At 36.4% G+C, this 22,600-nt stretch overlaps 3 protein-coding genes across 4 annotated transcripts in view; 1 reads left to right on the plus strand and 2 right to left on the minus strand.

Moving 5' to 3' along the window:
• LOC129790795 (glutaredoxin domain-containing cysteine-rich protein CG31559-like) overlaps positions 1–22,600 on the minus strand; it is a 383,040-nt gene that overhangs the window by 175,534 nt on the left and 184,906 nt on the right. The window lies entirely within an intron of this gene.
• Positions 140–6,349, plus strand: LOC129791439 (dynein axonemal heavy chain 2). Its single transcript, XM_055829615.1, has 6 exons — positions 140–194; positions 268–993; positions 1,024–1,824; positions 1,873–2,960; positions 3,310–4,153; positions 5,848–6,349. Exons 1-6 carry the CDS (start codon positions 140–142, stop codon positions 5,985–5,987), a joined length of 3,654 nt encoding a protein of 1,217 aa, XP_055685590.1. The 3' UTR covers positions 5,988–6,349.
• On the minus strand, positions 7,723–22,590 carry LOC129790797 (uncharacterized). The gene is made up of 5 exons (XM_055828529.1): positions 21,647–22,590; positions 11,614–11,746; positions 9,806–10,032; positions 9,466–9,731; positions 7,723–8,432 (listed from the first exon to the last, which is right to left on the minus strand). The coding sequence occupies exons 1-5, from the start codon at positions 22,466–22,468 to the stop codon at positions 8,309–8,311; spliced, it is 1,572 nt and encodes a 523-aa protein (XP_055684504.1). The 5' UTR covers positions 22,469–22,590; the 3' UTR covers positions 7,723–8,308.

Raw genomic sequence — 22,600 nt, forward strand, 5'->3', positions numbered from 1 at the left:
ATTTTTTTTCAAAAAGTTTCCAGTAAAAAACGATTTTTAAATCGGTTTCCATGGAAGTTCTTCGAGGAAGAATTTTATTTATTCAAACAATAATTCCCTACAAGCAAAAGAAAAGCCGGAAAATATTTAATCCGTGAAAATGGAAGCTCTGGACATTCGTAGTGAAGCTAGTCTCTCTGTGGAAAGTGATGAAGGTCCGGAGGAAAACACAAATTTCTTGATTTTTTCTTTATTTAGCACAAGAATCACGGAAAATTTCCTTTGTAGATAAACCCAAAGAGGAGGTGGAGGAAGACAATGAGCCACAGATTCCCATTCCTCAGTACACGGAGGAGGAGTTGGATAAGTTGGTGGAATTTGTGCAGAATATGACGACCCTGTTTGATTTGCACGAATCAGATTGGACGGAGGATTGTGTAGAGATGATCCGGAAGTGGTTTCTGGATGTTACGGAAGTTGCTTTGCTCATTTTCTACGATGGGAATGCCCTGAGCGTGTCTTTGGGCTTTCCTGCTGCCAGTGCGTTGGACTTTACGTACTTTCTGCGTCCACCAGGGCACATCTTCACTGTCGATGGTTTCCATGATGACGTGCAATTTGGGACGATGCAGGAGGTGGATGGTTCAATGTTGGCCCTCCTGGAGATTGTCTTTGCACCCATTTTCTTTGAGTACTCCCCATGGTCGGAGAGTGTTAAATCCGCATGCTTGGAGTCAGTGCACAACTTCCTGGCAAATGTGAATCATTTGCACTACAAAATGGCCGGGCTGACAGTGTTGTACATCCCCACGGAAGGGATGCATTTGGATCCCCTGGAGGCAGTTAAGGATGCACGTTTTCTCAAGCGGTTGGAATCTGTTGCTACGCAGTGGATGTCACAGATCAGGACAGCACTCGCGGATACCGATCAAATGGATCACGATACAGTGTGCCCATCGGATGAATACGATTTTTGGCTCTATCGACGTAAGATCCTTTCTTACAGAATCCTCCAGGAATTTTTGAGATAATTTCTTTTCCTTCAAATTCCTTGCAAAACAGATGAAACCCTCCTGGCGCTAACGATGCAGATTAAATGCCCGGAAGTTTGTCATATAATGGACATTCTGGAGAAATCTCAATCAATCTACCGGAAGCAACTGGCAATATTGTTCGAGGAGTGCCAGATGGAGCTGAAACGAGCAGAATCCAACTACAAATTCCTCTCAATTCTCGTAGCGCCAAGTCGGGAGCTCGAGAATGTCGCCACACCGCTGGATATTCCTGCCATTCTGCCCAAGATTATGCACTCAATCTACCTCATTTGGACGCACTCGAGCTTCTACAACTCCCCCAAGGGCATCACAGGGCTCTTCAGGGCTCTCAGCAATCACATCATTCTCTACTGTCGCACCAAGATTGACACTCTGGGCATCTTGCGGGGGCGCCCCAATGAGGGAGTTCGTGTGTGCCTCATGGCCCTGGATTGCTGTATTGCTCACAAGGAGATCTATGAGAGTGTCAAGAGGCAGCATGCGGATGATGGAGACGTGGATTGGCGGCTTCTCGATGAGGCGGCAATCTTCAATCACATTGACACCTTTATGCGACGCCTGGGCAACATGGTGGACATCTGTGAGTCAATGATGGTCTTTGGGCGCTACAATGAGTCACAGAAGATTGCAGCACCGCGCTTCGGTGGCACGAGGGGACCCCAATTTGAAGGGGCCTTCCGCGCCGTTGAGAGGATGTACAACGAGGGACTGGAAGTCATCAAGCGGGAGCATGAGATCATCTTTGATGTGCGCAACAATACGTGGCAGAAGACAATGGATGAATTTAGAGGTAAAAACTAATTTTGAACCCTCAGGGGGTTTCATTTCAAGAAATAGTTAACAATTTATCCTCCTTCCTGCGAAGCAATGCTGAGAGATCTAGAAGAGATCGTGGAGAATTGGATGGATCAAATATTCCAGACAGTACGGAATGTGGATGAAGGTGTGGAAGCTCTCTGCGCATTGACAAATTTCTACAACCGGAAGAGCCTCCAAGCGGCTTATGTGGCAAAAGTGGTGCACGTCTGGACGCTCCTAATTGAGGAAATCAACGACACAAATACCTACCTTCTTGAGTATTCAGATTCCCGCTCCTCAATCCATCCAAAACACGCTGGAAGGGCAATAATTGCCACAATTTGCCTGCAAAAGATTATCCGGATCAAGAATATTCTCGTGGAATCAGTTTGGATGGTGGATGTACCCAATTCCCGGACAATCCTGGAGCATTTTGACACAATGGAGCGGAATGTGAAGCACCAGGTGAGTGAACTACGCGATCAATGGGCAAATTCCGTGAAGGAGGAAATCGTGCAGTGCCTTCAGCGTTCCCTCATGATCCGCAGTGTATCCCGTCCGGGATTGCTGGAGTGCAACATCGACCGGAAGGTCTTGATGCTCTTCGATGACATCATCTACTTCCTCTACTTGGGCTTCCCCACACCCATTCACCTCAATCTCTTCTTCAGCAAGTACGAAGCAACGAAATTAATCCTCGAAAGTGTCCTCACCGTTGTCCTGGACTACAATCGCATCATAACAGGGTTATCGGACAAGGAGAGACTTCTCTTTAAGGCCCTCATAAAGCTCTGCGATAAGAAGGTCACAATGGGGATCTACAAGCTAAATTGGGCTGGAGATTTCAGTGATTCCTACATCCATGATTGCGTTATGTACACGAGTCAGGTGCAGGAGTTTGTCAACATCTACAAGATCAGCAACAATAAGATCGTGGAGATTTGTGAGAATATCTGTGATCTCCCAATCATACGAATCTCCACGGATTGTGCGTTGGAGCTGAAGAATGTCGAGGAGGACATAATGGATGAGAGGGAGAAGTCAATGCTTAAACTCACTGAATACTACAAGGATATTGTTGATCACATTGTAACCGTTCATCAGGGATTTGAGGATCAAATGGAGAATGTAAGTAAATACAAACGATCGGGATTTAATCTGATGTGATTTTTCTTTACAAAAAACCCGAAGGAAATAAACCTAATCCAAAACCTTCAGTGTGCAAAAAGCTTTAAGAATTTAATGAATAAGCATTATGGGGTGGTTGTCTTTGAGATAAACTCCCGATAATTGCAGTTTCATAAACAATAAAAAAAGAATCTTAAAAGATGATCAATAAAATAGCCGTTTAGTGATCTTTTTTAACACTCTCCGCGTGGATTAAAAGGGAAAACCGCACAAGAATATTATTTTTATTACTCATTTAGGGGATTTACTTACATTAAAGTCTCTTCTTCCTCCTCGTCTCTGTGTGCAGATGATGGACGAGTGGTCAAAGTACGTGGAGAAGATCGATGCTCTGCTGCTGGAGGCACTGCACTGTAGCGTCAAATACGGCCTGGAGAGTATCTTCACGCGTATCCACGGAGATGGAACACTCGGTCCAAATCCTCTCGTTAAAGTAGAAGTGAATCTCATGGGGAATCACTTGGCCTTCACCCCGTCCATTGATGACATTCTCTCGGTCCTCCTGCAAGTCTTCTCTGACATCATGGTGGTCCTGAAGGGCTTTCCGCGTCTCGTGAATCATCTAAATCTCCCCAAGATGGGACACATTCGACGCTTTCATGACATTCTCGCCAATGATGAGGAATGCCTGGGAATTTTTGCTGAAATTCAAGAAGAACTCCGACACATGGAGTACCGCATGGAGACATATTGCGACACATGGGCCCCATTCCGATCGCAATGGGAACTCGACAAGGAGGTCTTCATGGAGAACTACGAAGCCACCAATCCCACACCGGAAATGTTTCACATTAACATAAATCGCTACACAGAGGTGGCGAATCTCATTGCAAATCAGGAGAATGTCTCCATTGTGGGCTTCCTGGCGGTGAATTCGGTTAAGCTCAAAAATACCCTCATTCAGCACATTGATGACTGGCAGAGTCGCCATACGCATCTCCTCAAGAAGAGATCGTGCAGCAAGATTGAGGAGATTTATGCCTACATGGAGGAGATGGGCAATCAAATTGTTATGAAGCCACGTACGGCTGATGCGATGCGTGCGGCTCTTGATTTACACACTCGTCTCACGGAGGAGGTGCCCCAGAAGGAGGCATCCTTTCAGCTTATTAAGGATCATTTTGCCACATTAGGTAAGCAGAATTTTAATCAATTTTATTCGTTTGGGGCAAAACTCTGGGGAATATAGAAGTCTTTTTTAGTGACGAATATTCGGAATATTTTGCTAATATGTATTTATTAAAGGAATTTATTCGCTGTTGTATTGTTCTTCATTTAAGAATAGAATTGAGGTCCACGTAATATTTTAGAGAATCAAAAAGGAATAAAAAAATCATTAAAGAAATTTTGTATTTGCTGTAGGAATCAGCTTAGAAAATTGTAGCAAATATTTGCCTGAAAATGCAAACAGTGAAGTCATCATTGTGTTTTTCATTTTTCTGCTTTAATCATTTTAATGCATTAAAAAAGGTAATTTTATGCGTTATGTATTGAAACAGACAAAAAATACAATGGTGACGTCATTCTTAGCATTTTTGGGTAAATAAGATTTTTCCAAGCTGATCCAAGCGACAAATAAAAAGTTGAAAATCTTGATGATTTCTTATTTTTTTATCTTTCTCTTCAAGATTAAGAACTTCCTCATTGCTTCTGATAATGAAGGGGTTTCCCATATTGAAACGAGTAAACTCCTTTTGCAAATAATCTTTTCATTTAGTACGATAAAATCCGAATATTTGAATATCCTTAATTTTTTTTAAAAGAATGCTTTGAATTATAATTTTCAAGTCTAATAGAATTCGGTCTTTGTTTTTTTCATTTATTTCTTCAAACGAATTTTAGGTCTTTTCATTTCTTTGAATATTTCTACGTTTGTAATTTTCAAACATTTAAGGCCTCCAAGTAATGACTTTTCTTCAAGAATCTCTATTTCTTAAAAGAAAATTCAAGCTTTTTTTTAACCCATTTACAAGACGCAATTTCCATTATAATTCTCTGGCAAATAAAATCTAAATATTCCGAATAAAAGACATGAAAAATTTACACATACTCCCCCCTTGTTCCAATGTTAGAAATAATATTGAAAACATTTCCTCCAATGAATACGATTGAAATTCTAGATTTGTGGGAGAGTCAAATTGAAATATGGGTCAATCAGAATGTCCAAAAAGAAACGTAAACACGTGACTAGAATACATAATCATGTTTAACATTCCCTCACGAGAGATCTCAATCTCTCTAAATATCTTAATCAAGCCATTTCACAATCATTACCTACTTGTTTTTCTCAACCTGTTTTTTGGCAAAGAAAAATCAAAGACTTATCAATGATTGATCTGAAAATATGAAGTGGGTAAAAAGAAATAAGAGGTACAGCGAATGAAATTCACGGGAGTGTTAATAAAATTCATAATTAAACATGATTTTTTCTTATAATTTTGATTGCCTCTGATGGACGCAATCAATTTGGGAATGAATTGTGGATGAGAAAAACTCGCGGGAGAGAGAAAGAAAAGAAAGAATTCACAGAATAAGAATTTAGTGGAGTGGAAGAGACAGAAAGGAAAATTTATCGAACTAGAAGTGAATGTTGCGTTAATTTTATTCACTCGAATGCGAAAGCTTTTAGAAGTTTTGCTCGCATGAGATTTTCTCCTGCATTTTATTCTTTTTTGTGCAATAAATTCCCATAAAATTGTACAAATGTTATAGGAAGAGATATTTTACTCGTGGTACGGGGAGTCATCTGCTCTCATAGAAACATTTTGTGGTTTTTGCAATAAATTTCTGACACATTGATTGGGGTTTTCTTCTATTCATTTTGCAGATAAACACAACATAAGTGTATCTGGGAAAATTCAGAAAATGCTTTTCAACTTGGAAGCCACATGGGAGATTTATCTGGAGAAATTGAAAGATTCCGGCGAGATGCTCATGACGTCTAAAGATCAATTTTTCTTCGAATAAGAAGGAAAAATTATTTTCTTGTCGTATCTTTTGGTCAGAAAATTAGTTTTTTTGAGCAGCAGAACAAAGAATTTCAATTTTTTTCGTTTCTAACATGCGTTGAAAGGATAATATTTTTTGGACAAAGCCTTGAAGATTTTCCATTAAATTCTTCTCATAATTTCCCCATTCTCCTGACTAAAAGACTAATTTCTGAAAGATTTCTTTCCGCATTCATTTGCACGCAAAAAAAAACGTCGAACGGAAAAATTAATTTTCTCACTCTTTTGTGCTTCTTTTTTGAATTTATAGCTATTTTTAGTTGCATTAGGAGATTGGAAAGAGCAAAAAGCGCAGTTATTAGAAGCGAGATTCCGCGTGGATTGATTGATGGACACTCTTTTCGAATTAGTTGGTGTTCCACTTCGTGGCCAACACCAAGTATTGTAATCGTCGGATTTTCCGACCACCTCAGATCGGGCTCAAACTTGGTATGAGCACGTTTCAGACAACCTACATTCCAAAACTGGTGGTGGAAAATTTTTGATCCGGCCGGCCTGCCGGCCTGCCGGTGGTCCATACTTTGTCTTATAACTCAAGCATGGTAGAAGATAGAGACTTCCGGTTTGAAGTTTTCGATAGAAATGTGGGTGTAAAATTTCATTTTTTCGCATTTTCAAAATCCAAGATGGCCGCCGTCCGCCATTTTGAACTACCATCAACCACTTCCATTGTAGCTAGAGGCCTGAAATTTTAGTATGTTGTAGAGCTCAGTGAGACATTTTCATCGATAATTCATACTTGAAAATCGGTCAAGCGGTTCAGCAAATATGGCGGCCCAAAGCAAAAAGTGTTTTTTCGATATAACGCGAGAACGGCTTGGCCGATTTTGACCATCTTGATATCAAATGAAAGGTTTCAAGAAGCCCTATAACTGTCTAGAACATTTCAAGTTCCAAAAATGACCGCAAGAGGCGCTAAAATCAAAAACAAAAATTGCCTAACTTTAAGGGGCAATATCTCCGAATCCCCATTAGGCAAATCTTTTAAATTTTGATATGTTGTAGCCTGACTCAATATCTTTCACCAGTCCGAAAATGAAGAAAATCTATGTCGCCGTTTAGAAGATATAGCCATTTGAAAAATTCTTGAATTTGAAAAGTTCTAATAGCCATATCTCTTGAACGGCTTGTCCGATTTTTCTAAACTTGGTATCAAATTAAAGGTTTTGTAATTCCCTACAACTTTCTAGAACATTAGAACCCTGTAAAATCATTATTTTAGGGCAAAAATGCCAAAAACTGTTTTTCTAAAACAAATAGCCGCCATTTTGTGTTCTAGAGGTCACCTTGAAATGTATCGAAATATATGTCAGATTATAGTTTATTTCAAGACCTTTCCAAAACTGGTCAAGAAATTTCTGTAGGTCTTATAGAACCAGAGATATGACCATTTTTGTTCATCAAATTACTGAATATCACAAAAAAAATCAACTTTGCCTCTATTCTGCTCACAAATCGCACTACAACGCATAAACAAACTTCTACACGTTGTGGGACACCAACTCTTATAACTGGACGCGTTATGATTGACTTTTATTTCACACATTTTATCTACTTTCGCAACACTACTGCATCGCATTTAATGGCCAAACCCATAAATTGTATAATGCATAAGGATATTGCCCCAAATGAATAATGTCTCTTCATCTATTTCTGGCTCTTTTAGTGGTGGAACATTGTAAAATTTCAGTGAGTTGTATGAATTATTTTTTTCAATCATTTAATATACAAAAAGTATCGTACATTTTATTTCTTTTTTCTATGTTTTTTTTTAATATAAATATAAGAATATATTTTACAATTCGAAAAGAATGTTGTTTTGTGTGCAGAAAGATTGACGAATAAATTGCGGGTGATGGTATAAAACGTCGCGCACATCGCTGGATGTTGATCTCTTGATTTTTTTTTAATACAAAATGAATAAAATGCTTCCACGAGAGATAATTTAATTCTTTTTCTTTTTTTTGAAAATTAAAAATCCCCGTCAATCTCTTATTTTTTCTCTTACTTATTACGTCTCTTCTGTGAACTCTCTCGTGTGACGTGCCACATGACTAGAAATTAATAAACTCTCTATAAATGATTTTTCTTCCTCCTTTTGAGATGAGAAAAGGAAGAAAGAAATTATTCAAAATCCGAGGTGAGTTTTCTCATTTTCTTATTTACTGAAAGTTTTTTTTTTACTTTCCATTTCTTTTAGTCAATCATTAAGTCGCTTCTTGCTCCCACCCACCCTTTTTCAAAAAACAAGGAAGAGATCAAATTGACTTTTTTGTTTTCTTACAGATTTCCCGCCGATGAACCCCATTGGATTTTATCCTCTCGCCTCGGACATCGTCCCGTTCGTCGAATGTAGTTTCCAAACTCACAAATTGGCATCTTGCATCGTCCATCCTGAATGCATCTGTGTGTAAAAAGCAAATAAGAAAGATTTAGCACGTGGTAAGAATATACACTACCGTCAAAAAGTTATCAAATGATCGAAAATTGGAAACTTTTTAATGTAAATTTTTGATCATTTTATAAAAAGGTTTAATTAAAAATTCATTTCTTGTTCAATTTGCATGAAAAATTGCCAGAAGTTCAAGGAATTTGTTACGAATATCTTGGATTCATCAATTTTAGTTAAATCAGACCACTCAGTGAAGCAGAAATTCTGTCAAAATCATTACAAAAATCACAGAAGATATTACAAAAAAAAAAAACTTTTTTCAGTATAGACTACAGACGGACAAATCATTTGAATTTTATATTAAAAAAAAATTCTAAAATTTCCTCTAAACTGAAAACTTTTTCATTACAGTGTATTCATGTGCACAACACAAAATCCCACCAAGAATTTATCCATATAAATTCTCAACATTGCCCCCGAGGAATAATCTATCTATGTGAAAAATGTCTGAACTTCTCCACGATTTCTACAAAAGAAACTCTTCTCAATGGCTAATGAACATTCAGTTGGTTTAGTGGATAATGGTGAATTTCAAATATTTAGACAAGGAAACAAATTGCAATATTCTGTGATTTTTCGCAAATGCTTCTCCGGCAGTTAAATTGCAAAATTTTTCACAACAAAAAGCATACATTTGTGACAAATTTATGTTGGAGCAATTTTATGTGTAATATGTGGAGTATCAAATAGCAGCCAAAGAGACATTTTCTCAGTGTTTCCTCCTTCATCAATATCAATGGGGGGGGGGGACATTAAAATTAGTAATTAACACGAAAATGAATAGGGAGTTCCTGAATATTAAATATTTTATGGGTGCACCATAAAGTTTATTGCACAACTTGAACTGAATAATATTACTGCAAAATACTCTTAAGTTTCATAAATCAATTACTTTGAACTTCTTTTTGGTTTGTAAAAAAAGCAAATTTAGGACAGAATTTTAAATCTGCAAAGAAAGAGAGAGAGAGAAAAAAAAGAAACTTACTTCCTATCCTCCAGGGAGAATCCTTCCTGGCCAGCCTTGAGGGATTTGCAGTCCTCATTGTCACTGCTGCAGTCACATCGGCACGATCCATCGTCGAGGATCACCTTCTCGAAGAATTGCGAGCACTGGCACGACTGTACGGGATAGGGTTCCAAATTGGATGGCTCTTGCACTCGGAAGAACTCATGCCTGCTAACGCAGTGACACTGAGTGTGATTGACGAATGTCAGACGCTCCGTCCGACTGGGACCTCTCAATTTGGTAACCTGCAATCATTCAATCAGCCATAACAACCACAACTCTCGCACATACCCGCGGGCGTCAATTGCTCGTCACTTACATGGAAGTAGAGTTCGACACTTGTGGTATTCCGTGCCGTACACACCAGACCCTCGTGCCCACAGCAGCCCGTGTCGTCGCCACATCGATGGAGGATCGTACAGTGGGGCGCATACGTTTTATCGGTGTCATTGTTGGGCACGGGAATCACTTTGGGGCGCGGCCACTTGCATTCAGCCTCTTGCAGGATACGCGATATGTGCTCCATGACCCATGCACGTTCCTGAGCTGCTTCACATTTTATTCCCCCACACCCAGAGCAAAATTTTTGCAGATGTTCAGCCCCAGGGTAAAGAGTTATTGCAGCAAAACACAGCAGAAGATGGCAAGAAAAAAAAAGAAGAGAAAAAGAGCCCCACTCAATTATGAATGAAATCATCATTTGTGATCAATTTGACCGAGTCAAAATGCAAATATTTGCCTCGTTGTTGACTCTTGCTACGCTATTAATTTAACATCTTGTGGGACAATAAATTGTTGAGTAATTTCATGCTGCTACTTTGTGTACTTAATTGCATACTGAGAGAGAGATTTTTTGAATGTTATAATTGAGTGGAATGCTTTAACATTACATCCACCCACCCTATTCATATTAAAGTATGTAATTTAATCCAGAGAACGTTAAATTTTTAATGTTCAAACATGTAAGAATTATATAAGATTAATTTTTATCTAATAAGTTTGAAGGTTTGATTTTTCTTATAGACATTCATGTTTAATTTTATCCGAGAATTTTTAATTTTTATCACAGAATTTCCAACGTTTTGCCCAGTAGAGCAGTGGCAAAGCAGACGGTCCCAGTGTCCGTTTGCAATGTCCCTGGGAGGGTCGACGGGTTCGAGGCTCGGTGGTGTTCGATAGGCTGTAATGCAGATATGAAAAAAGATCTCATTCGGTCAGGAATGCCCCCACTCGTTCCCACCAGTGCAATATTACAACGAGAGGCAACTCTTGAATTGATATTGACTGCTCTGCACCGTTGCTTGTGATAAAAACTTATGAATGAGGAATATTCTTAACACAAAGTCACAATGCAACAAAAATGCCTCTCTGAGGTTGACGTCAGGTCGGCAGCCGGTCATTAAAAATCAAAGCCAAAATTTGTGTGTGAGAAGCCAACCCCAGTAATGGGACAAATGGCTATGTGTGTTGTTGTTGTTGTTGTTACAGAATTTCCAACGTTTTCTATTCTGGAAATCTTTATTTAATTTTTAATAAAGAATTTCTTATGATTGATTTTTATACAAGACATGAAAAGTTCTTTATTTTTGTCTAAAAGAAATTCAAGGACGAAATTTTATTCCTTTTAATTCTGACGTTAAACTTTTATCCAACAATTTCTAACGTTTGATTTATCCTTCGCAGATAATGTTTAATTTTTATCCAATAAAACGAATTTCAACTGTCAAATTTATTTAAAAAAAACTAAAGGTCAAGACTCCTTCACCAACCTGTTAAAATTGTCTTTTAGCACAATAAAATACAACAAAATGATAGAGAAGTGTAGATTTTGTAATTAAATTTAAATTTAAAGCTAATTAATTTGCAAACAAGTTATTGCAATTTAATTTTATCTATCTTCTGCTTTTTTTCTTCTTCATAAAAACGCCTCAAATGAGAATAACATTTTATATTTTCCACACAAGAGGTGTTAACATCCACCCGATAAATGATGATTAGTTTCGATTAAATTTGCATATATTTATAGCCTAGCCTCCAAATGTTCAATTTGTTCTCTTTGGATTGAAGAAAAGAGAAGAAGAAAAAAATTTATCACATCTATAAATCTTTTTCGATGCTGAATCTTACCTTGAATTCTCCTCTGAGTTATCATAAATTCATTGCGAGCATGATGAACACCTTCTGACGTCCCGAGAGTCCTGAATTTGTGACTGGTTAGATCTCCTGGGCGATATCCTGGTGCATGAATGTCGTCAATGCTCTGTGCGAGAAGGTAGAAAAAGAAGCAAAATCAATGGATCAATCTTAGCGTGAGTGAAAGAGGTGATTTGTTAATGTTAAATGGCATAGAGCATAGTCTATGCAAGAGAGGTGCATGAATGAAGTCTATTTCGGAATGTGGGCTGATGACAACATATGAGGGAGAATTTATGGGTGCGATTCCATCGAGGAACTGTTGGCTTTTTCACAGCACACAATAAAATAATATGAAGTCCCCATTGAGATGTTTGATTACATTACAAACCAATGACATTTTTCTCCCTTTTTCTTGCTCATTCATTCACCATCCAGACAAAGATAATTTTATACATACGCGGTGTGTTTATTCAGTAGGAATATGCATAACAGAGAGTACAAGAACAATTTTATTTAATACAGCCGCATCTGTTCCATCTTCATTCAAGTCCTGTGACACATCCCAAAAACATTTCTATTGTCCTCAAATTTCTAGGTAAGATTCTGTGCCAATTAATATTGTGGCAGAGTTTCTCTGAGCTGTGTGAAAGTCAGATATTATTCAAATGGCTAAAATTAAATCATAAGGAAGAAGAAGAGCCATACCCACTCATTAAAACCAAAAAATATTGTATTTCTGAATAATTAAGTGATCTCTCTTCATAATGTGCAGAGTGTGCGTGCAAGTCCAAGCGCCAGCAACACCCAATTTAATTCATCAATCGCTAACACAATTTAGCCACGATCTCAACACTTTTTTTCGTCAATTTGCGTGGGATTCTACAGCCAACACTCAACCAATTATGATTTAGAAAATTATTTCACACGTTTTTCACTAATTTACTTTGTCACATAAGGCGTTGGATACTTATGAAAGAGTTTGCTTTACAAACTCTTTTCACGCAAAGATCATTTATGAATGAAATGTTTCTTTCATTTATTTTATAGTTGGTGCATTTTAGAAATTATTCTATTACTCAGTTTTCTAAAGGCAGGAAGAGTAAGTAATCGATCTTTGTGAAAGAAAACCATTTTACTGATTTCTTGAAATAGATTTATGAGATAGAGAAAGATCTTTAGTGTAGAAATATTAAGAATATTTTAAGGGCAATTTTAATGTTATTTTTTTTAGGTTCAACGTAATTTGTTTTTAAGAAATTTTAACGTTTAATTTTTATTCTGATTGTAAGTAACAAAGAATTAATCAATATATTAAATAAAGTTAATTATCATAATATTAAATAAAGAAAAATTAATAAACTTTAAACATGGTTGATAAAGTTTCGCTAATAGAATTTTATTGATAATAATACCGCCTCTTAGTGCTCAATTTCATGAAGATCAATAGCCTGCAATTAGCTGAATTACATCCTCTTGTATTAATCTTAAAATCTGCCCCACATTCCTGTATATTTGATCAACAATTTAATTATATTTAATTAATAATTTAATAACATTTAATTAATTTTATCAATGTATTTTATTTAGTTAAACATAATCAAATACGAGAATTCTCATTTATCTTCCTTTAGAGCAAGAGTTCTAATAATATTGACAAGCAATTTTCTTAAACATACCATAATTTAACGCATAAACTGCAAGTATGTCAAAGTTGATTATCATGATACATAGGAGAAGATTGTTCAATTTGTTCCGTAATTTTATGTTTCATATAGGAAATTATCTTCAATGGCAATTTGCACTTCATTCATTCGATTTGTAATGATAATTATTAATCTGGAGAAAATTACTATTCAATAAACTCTGTGCGAGTTAATCAGATTTCAACATTTTACGTGAACGGCTTATTGGAGAAAAGTAAATGATCGCCTCTTGTTGAAGCTTTTTTTTTTGCTATATGTTATGTACATATAAATAGGGGAGAAATATTGAAAGTTCTTGGAGAAAGAAAATGATTTTTTTTTGTAGCAAGAATTGCCTTGTTTTTCAAATAGCCAGACAGCGAGACTCAATTATAAGATGGCAATCAGGATGATGATTGATGAGGAGGTTCGTGTGTACAAGTGAGTTTCCTGAGCAAATAAATGGGATTGACTGCATACGTCCTACATGACGAATACTTCTAAGGGAGAGTCTATAAAATTGCTTTCAAGAAGCGACACTGTTGATGAACTCTTCGCGCGGAATGTTTGTCTCTTTAACTTAACGTCCAAAGAGATCAACAATGGTATCATGGTTAGAATGCAATCTTCATTCCAAGCGATATAGGTACTGTGTCGTGTGTGTGTCACACTAATCGCACTCGTATGGCATTGTTTCACTGAAGTGGATGGAGGAGCCACTCTTGCGTGGTGGATGATTGCTGCACAGTAATTGTCATGGTTCAATTGAACCACCCATGAAAGTGACAATGGAACTTCTTTCCTCCGAGAGAGAGAGAGATGCTTTTAAATATCCCAAACACGACATGAGGAGCAGCATCTTCACCATCTCGCCAGACTCAAAAGGTCGAGCTTTAAATGGTTACAGATAGACTCCTCTGGTGTGTGAGCTAATAGAAGTCGCCCTCGGGCATGGGAGAAATGAGGGGAAGGCAAAATTGAAAATTATTATTGGTGTTTGCTCAAGGAACATAAGGTGACTCGTGACTATCACAAAGAACTCCATGTTGACCGAGGAATTTATTTACCATGAGATCTTCTGCTTTTTTTTTGTTACCTCCTTCTTCAACCCATCGTCATCTCCTTTTTGCTTCTTCGTCATTATCATCAACACCGCACAATCACACTCCGCGCGCACAGACCGAAAGTGTTTTAAAAGTTGAATCAAATGAAGGAAAATCGTGAATGAAATAGTACCATCTTCAACGTCATTACACCACAAGGTGGAAGGTACAAAAAAAAACGAAGAAAGATGAAGAAACGATCAGCTGCAATTCATTTTAATGTCTCCGCCGATTGCCGCCGATGGGATTCTAAAGATGGATAAATATCGATGAGGAGCAAAAAGAAGTTTTTGCTTTTTGCGTTAAAGAATATATTCTTTTATGAACTCTGTGCGCGCTCAAGATCGGAGCGAGACAATAAAAAAGGGGAAGCCGATACTTTGCGCGCGTATAGTGCTCTTTGAGAGACGAAGAGGAAATTAAATTAGCCTTTGGTGTGAACGAAAAGTGCCCATAACTTTTTCTCTTATCCTTCTTCGTTTTTTTTTAGCCAAATGGACTCCACCCGAATTGCATATATTTAACTCTGGCAGAAATGTGAAAAGTCATTTATTACCTACAGCCAATATAAGAGGTTCAGCGTGAGGAGAAGAACGCCTATCCCTCAAGAAAATTATCTACTCACGGCAAAATTTAGCTTTAAAGAAATTCTACACTGAAACCCGTTAAATTGACGCCTCTTTGGCAACAAATACATAATTATTTAGGCAGGTTGCACACATCGAGGAGGAAATAATTAGAAAAAATATTGCTAAAACCATAAAAATTCTAAGGGTGATCTTGTAGAAATTTTCATGGAAAACAGAATTTTTCAAAGCAAGTTCAATGTTAAATAATTAATGAGTTTAAAGAAATCGATTAAGATTGTAATGATTTAGACTACCTTTATATCTTTCGGATTACATATTTTAATGATCTTATGATTTTTTTTATGTAGCTGAAAAATGATCCTGGAGATTTTAACAGTTTAATTTTAAAATTTTTATATTGAATATTTTTGTAAATATTGCTTTGCATTCAGGACTAAACTAAAATTCAAATTATTGAAGAAAGTTCTTGAATATCAAGTTAATTTAAAAAATTGCAATCCAACGATGTTTTTACATTAAAAAAAATACTTTGTATTACAAAATAGACATACTTCAGCATAATTCTAACTATATAGATAAAACATATAATATCTCATCGAGTGTTGATTGTATTTGACCAGTTGGACGAAATGGGATCTCACAACCCCTATTAGCATTCCCTTCGTCGCGTTTAAATAAAAAAGAAAGATCAAGTGGTGGACCGAAAGTATGGATTACACAGCAATGAACACTCAATGTTCTGTTTACCTTTCTCACTTTACCAGCACACGATAAACAATCCTTATGGACTTGATTGCACTCTGGCTAAAGGGAAAAAGTGTTGTGTTACACATTTGTTTTCTTATCACAAGGAAAACAATGGTGCATCCTGTCTATCTTTTTTTTTCTTCTTCTAAATTCTTTTTATTCGGTTCTCGGCCAACCATAAAGACCATGCCTTCCCTACAGTTGGGAGGAGGTATAAATACTTTTTACACCGCGTGTGCGCAGCGTCTTCTGGACGAGACAATCCACATTGGATGCAATGAGAGTGAATGTTTGCATCCAACGCAACTAAAAGGGCATCACAAGAGGGAAAGGAATCTCGTCTATTATGCTACTCCTTTTCTTTTCCCAGCCACCCATCAGAATGTTTTATTGTACAACAAACAACAATGCCACCCACTCGAAATCAAGAGACATTACGTGGATTTCCCATGAGATCATTTTGATTAAGATACACAGCAAAAGAGATTCTTTTTGTTGTTGTTATTGTTGGGAGAGAAGATTCCTTTAAGGAATAAAATTTAGGATTTCAGACCAAAAATTATAAAATAAAAAATCTTTTGGCACTCAAAAGTGTCTAAAACAGATTCTAATGAATTTTTTGTGGTCTCTAATTCTTCTAATGATTACTACATTTATGATTTTGTGCACAAAAGCGAGAGAATCTATTCCAAAAAAGCCTCCATCCTATAATATGGGATACTTTAGTAAAATAAATGTTATCTGTATGCAAATGTTGGTATAAACTAATCATAAAGTAATAAAATTTTCTAACACATTCAGCAGTATTTTGCTCCTTCTCTGCTGGAGAGAGATGTTATTGTGAAAAAGAAAATGCAAGAATGATGCTCACATATCAAATCTCATCTCACTTCGCGCCTCTAAACTGTTTACACTTTGGAGAATCATCAATAGAAGTTCACTGAACGCCCAGACTAAATATCAAGGGATAAATTCACGGCTTCGTAGCATTTTATAGTGAATGAAGAAGAAAAAAAAAAGAAAATTCAATTAAACGGGCAATAATGATCGTACGCTAAGGCATTAGACTAATGATGATGAAGCAGTGGTTCCTTAGGGGCAGATGATGTTCTAAACAAATTTTCCCTTCTCAAAAGAGAATATATACCGTGCGTGGCAATAGAAAGAGTCCATGGACAAGTTTATCTTGTAAGTGCGCTCCGTGGAATTTCTCAAGAAATTCTCTCGTGATTGTATCAGACAGGAAATTTGTACGACGAGACCTAAAGTCAAACATGACCGTTGTTGCTAGACCATGGTAGACACAAATCAAATAATTCTTTTTTTTCTATTCCTCTCTCATCTAAACTTGTTGCACAGCCAAAGAGATACATTATGTACAAGAAACGTGCTCCCGTCTTAACTCGCAATAAATTCATATTTCACGTATATTGGGAGTGACAGAGAATGTTGTGTGGTGCAAAAAAGGATTGCATGCAATGAGGAAGAAAGAGAAACTAATAATAATATATACACAGCATGAGAATATTATGGAAATTATCAGACTTCTTGTATTTATAGATATTCTAGTGGAGTTTTATTGTAACTACACATACCCAACAACTCAAGTGATGAAGCAACGCATAAAATGCAAAATTTAAATTCAACGTTAGAAAATACAGAAGTCACAAGACCATCGATCAATTTTTTTTCCTGCCACCCACCCACAGATTTTTTTATGAATTGATGAACTTGATCTAACAATGATCTTATACGTTCTTTTGTTATGCAAAAGGAAAACCTTCCAAGTACATTCGCCTTTCCAAAATATGCTGTATACACAAAAATATGTTTTACATTGAAATTCAAAATTCAAATGTGACATTTTCACAGTATCTAGACGCAAGAAATTTAATATTGTTTGAGGTATTTGAGGAAGTTTATTGTAAGCCAAAGAATTTGATGCCATTCAACGACACACCACACATTATCTAATGCTGGCACAAGCATTTAGTATGAGGATTGTTTCAAATTACATATAGATGCCCACGTCTGAAAAATTTTCAAACTTTCAATTTTATCATCTTCAGTATTATGCTAAAAATTTTATGGGACGGGAAAATGATTTATTGTCTTTTGAACGTTAGGAAAATAAGCCGTTGAATTGCAAATTAATAATTAAAAAATTGAGATTAAGAGCTATTTCGAAACAATATTTGTTTTATTATTTTTATCCATTTTACTACTAAATAATCAGTTTTGGATTTTTTAAAATTTATGGATAAAAAGTAAGACAAAAATAGGATTTTCATTACAAATTTTTCTTTAATTTTCATTTATAGAATGTTTTTTAAGTTAACTTGAAGAAATCACACAAGAATCATTGTAAGACGGAAAGACAGATAAGAAGAGATTAAGACCTTGATTATAGAATCAAGGTCTAAATTTTAAAAATGAATAAACAAACACAAGTTCAAAACTTTATGAAATCGTGCTTTAACACAAAATGCTCCATTAAGCTTTCAAAGAAACTTTGAAAACTACTTTCAAGTTCTGAGAACAACTAATCTCAAATAGAATTTCAAAAATAACTCAAACACTCCAATAATTTCTACCCAATTTTCTGCGACATTTAAATTATTTTGCATTAAATATTTGACGATGTCTCTTCTAAGAAGAAACATTAAAATCCACTGAAAAATTTATTGTTTTGATGATCAAGAACGATTGTTGAGTTGTAAACATTAAAGCTGATTATTTCTTGGAATTCCCCGCCTTATTGTGCGTGTTCTCTTGAACTTATTGTAAAAATATACTGACGTCTGCTTTATTTTATGTTTTAGGACTTATTTATATTAGAGCTTTCGTTGTTGCTAATTTTTTGTAAATTATTCTGAATGAATTTCGTATCTAGATAAAATTTGAAAAATGTTTTACAGAGAAGAGTTTTGCTTGAATTGGCTAGAAAATATTTGTTCAAACCAAATTAAATGTTCCAATTTTTTTTAGAATAATTTTTGAACTAAAAAATTATTTTCTAATAGATGGAAGACATAGAAAATATTCTTTTTCTTACTCTTACAAAGCCAAGATAACCTAATAAGATTTCTTTTTTATAGCGCAAAATGTGTCTTAGATTGAAATCTTGGAATTAATTTTTCAAAAAATACCGAAAAAATACTTTCATCAAATTTATTTTCATGTTTCTTTAAAGGTAAACCCTCACTTTTGTTGGACAATAATTTAATAAATTTCACCGCAAAGGAGCCACCATATTTATTTTTAGTCATATATTCCAGCTAATTAGTACTCCCTGCATGGAACATCAGCAGTAATTTGTGGTACAATATCATGAAACATCTTGAAATAGCGTTAAAATAAGATCACGAAATTGGTGCATTTTCCACTACAACTGTCACTCATACCCTTTAAAATTGTATGTAATTAATTTGAGAAAGGAGATAATTTTCATTAATTTATCATTTCACATCCCATAACACCCATTTGGCGGGAAACTAAAGATGACATGGATGCTGCACGATGGGGTTTCGGGTGCATCGGTGTGTGGTGTGAGTTGAATGAAATAAATGGTGTAGCGACAGCTCAAAATTGCTCCAATAACATGGAAAAAGCAATGATCCTCCTATTTTATTCACAGAGAATATAATTTATGAGTTCCCCCCTCACATCTGAATGATCTCGCGCGTATACTGGAAATGCTACAGCCTCTCATTTCTACGCGTGTGTCCGTTTGTAGTCTAATTTAAATAAATGATGTGACACTTTATTGGTTTTTGGTTGTTTTTAATGACCATCAAATAATATCCGTGATGAACCCTCTTGTCCATCAGCAGTTAAGAAATTAAATGAGAAGAAAAAAGAAGCGTTTGCTGAAGAATTTTCGTATTGGGGTCAATCTCATCTCAAGATCAAAAGCAACAACATAAGAAAATAAAAATGTCTGTGTGGTGTCCCTTTAAAATTTAATATACTACACCTCACGCTGTTTGAATTAGCTTGTATAGAGAGGCAGTATCGTGAGTTTGGATGAAAGTGTGAAGGAAAAGGGAGGCATTAAATAAGTGATCAGCTTTATTGGGTGTTTTCGCTGTGTTATATCCGACACGGTACAATGAAAAGTTAACGAGACAATGTGTTCCATTTAAAAGAAATTTCACACCTTTTCTCATTTCTTCCAGTGGCACTTGTCTTTCATGTTTTACTCCTCTCTTGTAGCTTTTTTTTATCTTCATCGTGATGTAAACCAATTCAAGGTAATATTCAATTTTTATTGTGATGTTAATTTCTTTTTAGGTGATTTCACTTTACATTTAGTGAATACACAAAATATTTCTTTTTTCATTTATTAATGTTCCTTCACTTCACCGTTAACAGATTCTTAATCATTCAGAAGGAAGAGAGATATGAGAGTCAGTTCATCTGCTTAAGAAATACGGTGGCAACTTCCAACACGCAGAAGTTTATTTATGGGCATAGAAAGAATATTTGATTGACGCCACTTAAACCATAAATAATTATTATTCCTAATTTGTCTAATTCAGTTAATTGGAGTGGAGAAAGAAAAGAGAGTTTGGAGTGTCTCTGTGTGTTGTGTGAGGAGATAGTGCCGCCTTTTTTTTTTTCAATTCACACCACATCTTTCCAAGCTTTAATCTCCTCTACAAAATGCAATTGATAAATATTATAAACTAGTTAATGCCTGACACATTTCATTTTGGGGCAGGCGCTCTACACATACACCAACTATGGAAGATGGGCCCCACTTGATCATTTATTAATCTCTCGTGGCGCATTTTTCTACTCCCGCTGCAATCATAAATAAATTTTTGAGAATTTTGAGATTAGAAATGGGTGTTATGTTGAAATAGTTTCCTCTCTCTCTATTTTTTCAAACGATTAATTTTCATTACACTTTTCTCGGCTTTTTTCTCACCCAATGGGTGGTGCAACTGGTGAAGAAAAATGCGCATATCATGACCCTTTTTGGAAAGTTAAATCATTCAAGATGGGAGCCTGCGTTCTTTTCTATTAATTTTGATTGCAAAAGCAGAACAAATTTTCTCTTCCTTTTAATTTTCATTGCAACAAGCGTAAACGTTCCATTCTGCATTTGTAAATGTATTTTGGTTGAATTATGAATTAAACTTGCAATAATATAAAAGAAATCATAAAGAAAATTTGAAAATGCCCAAGATTCCTTTCTTCAGGAAAAGTTCAAAGAAATTAAAAATATCAGAATCTGACTTATTTACCACAAATTCTAAATTTTTCAATACCTGATGAAAAGGATTCAAAATCTTCGGAACGTCTTGTTAATTGGCTATTTCACCTTTTTGTTTAAACTGGATGAAACCATGTGGCAAGAATCAATAAAAAAGAGTAAAATGAATCAAATAAATAATTAAAATCGATCATACACAAGGACTCTCTTAAGAATATTCATAAACTCATTGAAAAGACTTTGAAAGGAAAGTTCAAGAGGAAGCTCTAAGAAAAGACTTCAAGAGAAGATTTTATCTAGAAATGTAATTAAATATCAACCGTGGCTTGAACTAAAGCAGCAAAATCTTTGCAAAAACCTCAAAGATCTCATTTTTAACGACCATGCAATGGTTCATCTTTTTCACAATCGTGTGTGAAATCTACGCGATTGAACGATCGACATGGAGTTGAGATAATAAATTGAAAAAGAGGGGAAGATTGACGATTAATTTGTCATCGTGTGCCTCATATACTGCACAGTCAGTTGTGCTAATATTAGAAAGTGTTTGATGATGACCTGGTGCAAAAGGGGAAGTGAGTCAGCTTTTGAGAATTACCACAGCAATGGGGATTTGTTTCTCCTTTGTAAAAATAGAGATGCATTTAAATACATTGAGAGATGGAAATATTTTATACTCACATAGGATCTTCGTCTCTGTGAATTGCCGGCAAAGGGTGTTGTGGTATTTCTCAGGCTGTCCACTTGCTCCTCATTGTCGTGGTATTCATCATCGTCATGGGTTCTCTTATCGGTGATCCCGTGACCCATACGCGATGACCGTTCATTTGATTTCACCAACAAACTCGCTGATCTGTGTCTACCAACATCACTAGGATTTCCTCGCGATGATTCGCGAACCGGCCGGATGGATGTTGTGTGGTAGTGACTCTCCTCGCGGTCTACGTGATCGTGGTGCCGCAGGCGGTTTCGATCGTGATTGCGACTGTAGCTGCTGTAGCCTTTATTGTGTTGCGCCCACCGTGGATGCTTCTTGACGTCGCCGGCGGACGATGAATCCACCCACAACGGGGGTATATGGTGTCTGGCATGAGATGTCGTCGTGGGTGATCTCATTTCCTCCTGTCGCCACCTGTGATGATCGTGATGGTGCCTCAGTCTGTGATGATGGGGGGCTTCTGTTGTGGAAGTAATACTGGCACGTGGAGTTGATGATTTCGTATGGAATCTATGAACAGGGTGTCTGAGGGCACGAACAGCCGCCTCGATAGGTTTGCGAAATTCCTCCTTGCTGAAAGGTGGCTTCTTGTGCCGTTGCACTGTGCTAATGTTGCCACGATCATCAACACCCGATTGCAGTGCATGATGATGCCTCTGTTCGTGGTAGTGATTGTGAGTGTGCTGGTGGCTTTGGGGGTGATGACCACATCCACTGTCGGTCATCAGCCACAGGAGCAGTATCACAATATTGAAAATGGATGAATGAGGTTGATTTGTAATCATTTTTCTCTCTTTTTTTTTTCTTCTTCTGTCTTCGTTACTTCGTACCCTCCTTCTTCGTCAATCAATTCACGTTCTCCAACGCAATTCCTCTTCCTCCTTCTTCAAGCTGGCTTTCGTCAACTTCAAGATGTT

This window comes from Lutzomyia longipalpis, chromosome 2 (assembly GCF_024334085.1).
Source record: "Lutzomyia longipalpis isolate SR_M1_2022 chromosome 2, ASM2433408v1".
NCBI lineage: Eukaryota > Metazoa > Arthropoda > Insecta > Diptera > Psychodidae > Lutzomyia > Lutzomyia longipalpis.